Here is a 6,814-nt window from a genome sequence, read left to right on the forward strand (position 1 = left end):
CTCTTCGTAATTTCCGGCGAAGTGGCTGCTGGGAAATGGTGTCGGAATGGGACGTGGCTGCAGCCAGACGTTTGTGGTGTGGGACTGGGCAGCAAATACAACAGTTCACTACTACTAAGGCCTTAAACATCAAGTTTACAAGTCTTTCTACAGATGTGTGTGTTATAGTTTCTTTTCATCTTACTAAGATACATTGGAACCAAAAGACACTTCGGTAACACTTTATAATAATGTTCCTTAGTAAAGACTCAGTAAATAATTAACTAATGATGAATAAAACATTAACAAATGTTTTTATTATTAACTAAGCTTTATTAATGCTTTATAAAATATCTACAAATGATATATTCAAGATTTTACACACCTTATAACAGACTATTTTATTCATTTACAAGCAACTTGTAAATGTTTGACAAATATGAAATATTAACATACCATTTCCTAGTCATTTACAAGCATTTGTTTACATTTCCTAATCATTTACAAACGTTTGTTAATGTTTTGTTCATCAATAGTTAATTATTTATTAAGTCTTTATAATGCTTTTTTGCATCCATTATTCTAAAGTGTTACCGACACTTCTGATATTTTACTGTTTTGTAGGCTACCAAGGCCACATTTCATCTGCCATAAATAAATGACTCTGCCTGTATGTTCTGTGTGGCACTCAGACACAGGTCTAAAAGGCAAGATTTAGCAAACCATGTTTTTTTCATTATTATAAAAATGTATTTATCATAAAACTGATTTTTAAAAAGACATTTGCTTTACATTATCTATAAATCAATATAGATATAAAACATTTGGTACTGCACACAAACTACACAATACACAAAAAAAGATACAAAAAGTTTATTCCTGAACATTCCAATGCTGCATCAAAGCAAGGTACAGTAGTAGTGGTACTGCTGTGAGAAAAGCCATGGACTTTAATTGTGTAAACCAGTGAAAATAATTTCATGAAATCATAATTTAATGATGAACATAAAAAGTCAAGTAAACCAAGAGTAAAAAGCTCAACCAATGTTTAGTACTCATAATTTATTTGAAGTGTGATCTGCTGTGTTGGTGTTGATGTTGATGCCATGACAACATGACAATACAGTCCATTATTTGTGTTGAGGGCGCTGCAGTCGCTATGCTTTGTATCTGCCACATGGACTGATATGGACATAGATGCTGGACACAATAGCATCAGAGGACAGCACTGGAGGTCCCACGTGCGAAGAACGATGCACCCTTGTCTTGGACTTTGTACTGAAAGACTTTTCTTTGGTTCTGCTGCTGGCTTTGACCGCGCCACCAAATGTCCACCTGGGAGACACAATCATATAAGAAGATTTCAACATAATAGCATATTTTTTGGAAAAACTCCTGTCACTAAGGTGCATCTAACCATTTATCCTTCGGAATTATTATTAGACAGTATTATTATTAGACAGTAGACCTGTCATTCCTCCTAATACTACAGATGTGAGGGTTCATAGATGGAGAATGGTTGTAGAATAGATGAAGAAAGGTTGTCTATCAAAGATCCGTCATAGTGCCACAGAGTAGACATTATGGATGGGCCCAGGTTAACATATAGGCATCATTACGAACATACCTATTATATATCTTTTGAGCTTTTCTTTGTTGCCCTCAAGAGGTTTTCTGAGTTTTCTGATTCTTATGATTTCATGCCACTTTATGTCTAATTTTGTATCATTGACTGACTTTATTATTCCTTTAGATTTTGACATTTGACCTACCTGGCATACCTTAAAACCTTGCCAAACCTGTGTCTTTTTTCTCTCAAACCGTTAAAGCACATGCATGTGCTGTATTTATATGAATTGTGCTAAAAAAAAGAAAATTGTTATAATTATTATTACCTCTGCCAAGGCAGTTATGTGATCATCCGAGTTTGTTTGTTTGTACATTCGTGGTGAGTGTTTCTGTGCGGAGGTGTATGCGCTCTCTGAACATTTTTCTAGTTATCATTATTAATTTTATTCTTCTTATTATTACCTGTCCGTGGATGTCCCTGCAGTAGCCGGTGGGCAGCCCCTGCACCTGCAGAGCCAGAGTGCTCTGGTGCGTCAGCCCCTTCAGCAGCATCTCACAGCCTTCCTCTTCACCCTCCTCTTCCTCCTCCTCCTCACACCTCACCAGCACCACCGCACTCCCCTAGAGATAAGCAGCAACATTAGTATACGCAATGACATGAACTATCACAGGAAACAAGACAAAGGACACTGTAAATATGAGCAGTAACATTAAGCAACAGTAACAGCAATAATCCCAAACAAAAAAATGCAATTGCAACCAACAAGACAGCTCTGCAACACTTCGTAGACAATTTCGCTTCTCAGTATAAATTAGGCTTTAGATTCCAAGTCCATGTCCATAACAGCTAGCCATGTCTTCACAGTGTTACATTAGACCAGGGATGGGCAACTTTGATGATGATGATATGACCGCACAGATCTGACTGCCTCAACTCCCAGAATTTGAGGTGCAGTTGGTTGTTCACTGACTGCCGATATTGTTTGAAAGGTATAGGGGTTCTCTATCGGCCAACACGATAACTGCAATAGATTAATTCAGTTGTGTTATTTTCCTTTTCTAATTGTGTTTAATCTACAGGCTGCACCGAGTGTGGGGGCGGGCTGCAGGTGCCCCCCCGGCCTCCAGTTGCCCATCCCTGCATTAGACCAACCAGGAGTGCTTTGGCGCACTGTGTGTAGAGCACCCATACTATGGGGTCCCAGGTTCCAGTCCAGCCTGGGTCATTTCACAACACAACCCCACCCCATCTCTCTCCCCCACTGATTTACTGTCACATCTTCCCCATAAAAGGCTACCCCCACCCCCAAACATGATTTAAAAAAACAAAACAAAACAAAAAAACAACCAGTATTGATATGTGATACCCACCTTCAGCTCATGGCAGACGTGAGCCTTGCAGTAGTGAGCGAAGTCCAGCACGGCTCCGGCACTCACACCCAGGCTGAGGAGGACGCTCAGGTCATCCACTATCAGCACCGGGGGCCTCGCAGGAGAGTCTGGCCCACAGTCCCCTTGGCCTGCAGCGCCCCCCCCTGGACCCAGGGAGCTCAGCACAAACTCAAACAGGCCTCTCAGGTCCAAACACTGAGGACTGAGGAGTAAAATAATGCAGAAAATGATTCTATTAATATACAGCACTGTGTAGACAGACACACTGAAATCTGAACACTGACAGAGCATGCCAATCTCCATAAAAAGTAATTTATGTGCCTGTTGTATTATTCCTCTAACTGAGGTATTGTATCTGCATCTTGTATGTCATTTTGGAAGGTTTCCAAAGCTTCAACTCTGCCAATTTAATATGGTATGTGTGGTGGTGACTACATGAACGTCTTTAAAAATCGTACTGTGTATCAGAGAAAGACTTAGACTTGATGTCAAATCACCTGAAAAAGTCTAAAGTGGGGCATTCAGGTTTTGTTCCTCCGGGTAACAGGATTCCAAGACAGTCCTTCAGTCCTTCCAGAAAAACAAGCTGGCCTTTTTCCTTTGCCTGTGTCAAGCTCACACCCTTGAGAGAGACATAATTGCACATTGCAGGTGTTGTTAATTCCCAAACACACAGTGACCAAAAACTCGAAATAATAATAAATAAAAAAAATAGAAAAAAACAATGAGGCTGATGACATTCAGTATTCCAACTTACCAGTCTTTGACTGACAGCACTGTAATGACTGAAGGACTGCACAAGCCCAAGGAAACAAACCTTACAGCCAGCTGGAAAACGTAGATGTTCAGTATTCATTGTTTCAATTCATTATAATTAAACGACTTTGTAAACATAGGGAAGTGTTCTTTGAGTCACTCACCTCTTAAGTAAAATGATAGAAAATGATGCACCAAAAATGAAGCATCAGCCTTTCGGTCTAATATGAGAACGAACTCTCCCTGCATCGTGGAATAAGAGATTCGTTAAGAAAACATTGCAACCGAGAGTAGGCTATCTTGGCACTTGCCACATTCAGTTATTGCAGTGTAAGCGACATACCTGCTTGAAATTATCCGGGCTGGCATTGAGGATGCTGTTGAGGTCGGTAAACATGATGACTGAAGATCTTTTCTTTGCAGGCCTACTTTCTGTAAAACTAAACTATTACAAGAGGATGCCGTGCCCGTGGTAAGCAAATGTAATATTTCACGACTTCCAACGTATAGTGAAGAAAATAAATAACGTCATGATATCAGGCATTGGCATACTACTACCTGTCTACCCCGCAGACAATGTTCCTGGCTGAATAACCTTCCTGCAAAAAGTAAATTGTCAGCATCATTGCTGACGTTAGCTGTCAGTGATGGGTTAGCATCTGCTAACTGACTGCTGAAGGCTTTTGGATAGATAGCCGCTTCCTTTCCGAGACTTTCCAGTTTTAAATAACAAGCACTGTAAACGGGTTAGTTTGATGTAAGTCCTCTAGTTTTGAGGTCTACATAAAACACTCTGTAAATCTGTTAACAACAGACACACAACTACCACAGGTCCACAGCTGAAGGCATGGCATATGGATACAACCTAGGGACAAACCGTATCTGAATTTCGAAACGCCAAATTCAGTCTCTTTTGGAAGCACATTGTAAATCTTTTTCATTTGCATTTTACGTTTTGATTACATTTAACAATGCTCGAAAGAATTAAGAGTAATGTTGACCACACACACAGACACACACACACGCGCGCGCGCGTACACACACACGACCGCGTACATACACAGTAAATTCTGCAGTGCTCATTTAACACTTAGAGAGTTCATTTGAGTCCATTTGGACTTAAATGAACTCTGTAAGTGTTGAATTAACACCACAACATTTACTGTGTACGCACATTGAGCAACACACACACACACACACACACACACACACACACACACACACACACACACACACACACACACACACACACACACACACACACACACACACACAGAAACATTTCCTTTTTTTAATGGATTGTTCATTGATTACCCAAGCCCTTAAAATGCTGGTATGTTTGTAATGTGTGTCATTTTTGTTACGACCGGCATCTGTGTGGGGGTGGTGGTGGTGATGGTGAAAAAAGGAGGCCTAGGCCTACATAAGAATGTCTAAAGACTACTTATTGAGTAACTCTTCATGTAGCAGAGATGAAAAGGGAAAAGAGTGAATAGAGGGGGGTTTGTGTGTGAGGTGGAGGGCAGTCTGAATGGAGCGCACACAAAGAATGGTTTGTAGGAAACAAACCCCATTTTCCTGTGGGGTGCACCCCCCCCCACTCTTTTTCTATTCCATATGCAAATGGCTCTGCTGTAGGAGAGGTTCCAGCCACGGCTTCGGGAGTGTCGGCCAAGGTGCAGGTCTAGATGGTGTTGTCAGCCGAAGATGTTTTTTGAAGGGTTTTTTTGCGGGTGGTTCATAAATCATAAGAACCCTGACTATGTGTGTGTTAATTTTTTTATTATACAAAAAGATGGATTTAAAAGCATTCCATAGCTATGGCATAGGCCTAGATAAATATATTTGTCATTATGTGTGTTGGACATTGCTAATTTAGTATTGGTGTGAGAAGGAAATGGGGAAAATAATTCTGCAATAAGCCACTTAGTCAGTGCAGAGGACAGACCCAGTTCAGCACTTTGTGGACCTAGTTCAGGGTTGCTTCAATAATCACATTACCACAGTAAGATGACAGGTTTACGTTTAATTTCTCCTCATGTATCATTGGGTGGTTGACGTGACGCCTTGTTTTTTCGTAACATTGGTTAAAAACCTACAAAACATTGGTTAAAAACCTACAAAACAAATGTCAATGAAAGAAGATGTGGTACATTATGTTTCATATTAGTCTTAGATGAGAAGAAACATTTTTGTTAAGATTTATGTAAAGGTTTATATGTCAAATATCCTGCGGTGTGACTGTAACATTAATGAAACCTGGAATATAATATATATATATAAATTAACCAACAACATTTTGAATAATGTATGAAGCATTTGGCATGATTGCATAAATATTAACTTTATATTAAGATATGTGAATGTGAAAAAAACTCAAGACAGTAATATTAACTACAAGTTCAATTTCGTAACACAAATTGCGTCCTTTGGGGTGACATGTATGTCAATGTTTGTGAACGGGCAGCTGCAAGGCCAACTACAAGGGTCTTAAAGACTGGCTCCTAACCAGTCAGTACCTCAGTTATTGGAGAGTGCTGTGGAAGTTTAAGGTGACTATTAACCTCTTAATATGTCTTCATATTGCAATTTTTCTGTCACCCAAATGTTTAGGTTCACTTTATGGTGTCCTGTGGTGTGACTGCTCTTATTGAAGGAAAAAAGGTTTTTTATATATATATATATAAATGAAAACACATATTAAGATTAAACACAATTTCATTATCAAGTTAGCATGAGCTCAGATGTCAGTCATGTACGTTATACCAGAAATTGTCTAAGCTATGAGATAGGCGTCTCTCATTGGCTCCCATTATAGCCCCGTTGGCGAACGCAGCCAAGTAAAAGATGAATGGGAGCCTATTGGGCTAAATGGCTCAGCAGGGATTTGTGACGGTTCTGTTCTCTGGTTTGTAAAGATGTGTGCACATTCTGTACCTTATCATGAACGTTGTATTAGAAGTGAAGTTAAAGGTTCCTGACATGGCGTTGTTCTCCCAAAGACGTGTTAGTTTTGTCCTGCAACACGCTAGCATTCGGCTAATACCTGCTGGCTGAGGAATCTTTGCGACTATTCACGACCAGAGCTGACGAGAGACGTACTCTGACTGATCCTAGC

General features: G+C 39.9%; 1 protein-coding gene across 2 annotated transcripts; it reads right to left on the reverse strand.

Moving 5' to 3' along the window:
- Positions 1-837: 837 nt before the first annotated feature.
- On the reverse strand, positions 838-4,553 carry elp6 (elongator acetyltransferase complex subunit 6). 2 transcript variants are annotated; one of them, XM_063199575.1, is made up of 8 exons: positions 4,368-4,553; positions 4,040-4,141; positions 3,861-3,939; positions 3,698-3,768; positions 3,438-3,562; positions 2,920-3,142; positions 2,011-2,169; positions 838-1,314 (listed from the first exon to the last, which is right to left on the reverse strand). In XM_063199575.1, the coding sequence occupies exons 2-8, from the start codon at positions 4,091-4,093 to the stop codon at positions 1,195-1,197; spliced, it is 831 nt and encodes a 276-aa protein (XP_063055645.1). In that variant the 5' UTR covers positions 4,094-4,141; positions 4,368-4,553; the 3' UTR covers positions 838-1,194. The 2 variants fall into 2 exon arrangements, with proteins under 2 accessions (XP_063055645.1, XP_063055644.1); XM_063199574.1 differs by having other exon boundaries at positions 4,255-4,553.
- Positions 4,554-6,814: the final 2,261 nt, after the last annotated feature.

This window comes from Engraulis encrasicolus, chromosome 5 (assembly GCF_034702125.1).
Source record: "Engraulis encrasicolus isolate BLACKSEA-1 chromosome 5, IST_EnEncr_1.0, whole genome shotgun sequence".
Classification (NCBI taxonomy): Eukaryota; Metazoa; Chordata; class Actinopteri; order Clupeiformes; family Engraulidae; genus Engraulis; species Engraulis encrasicolus.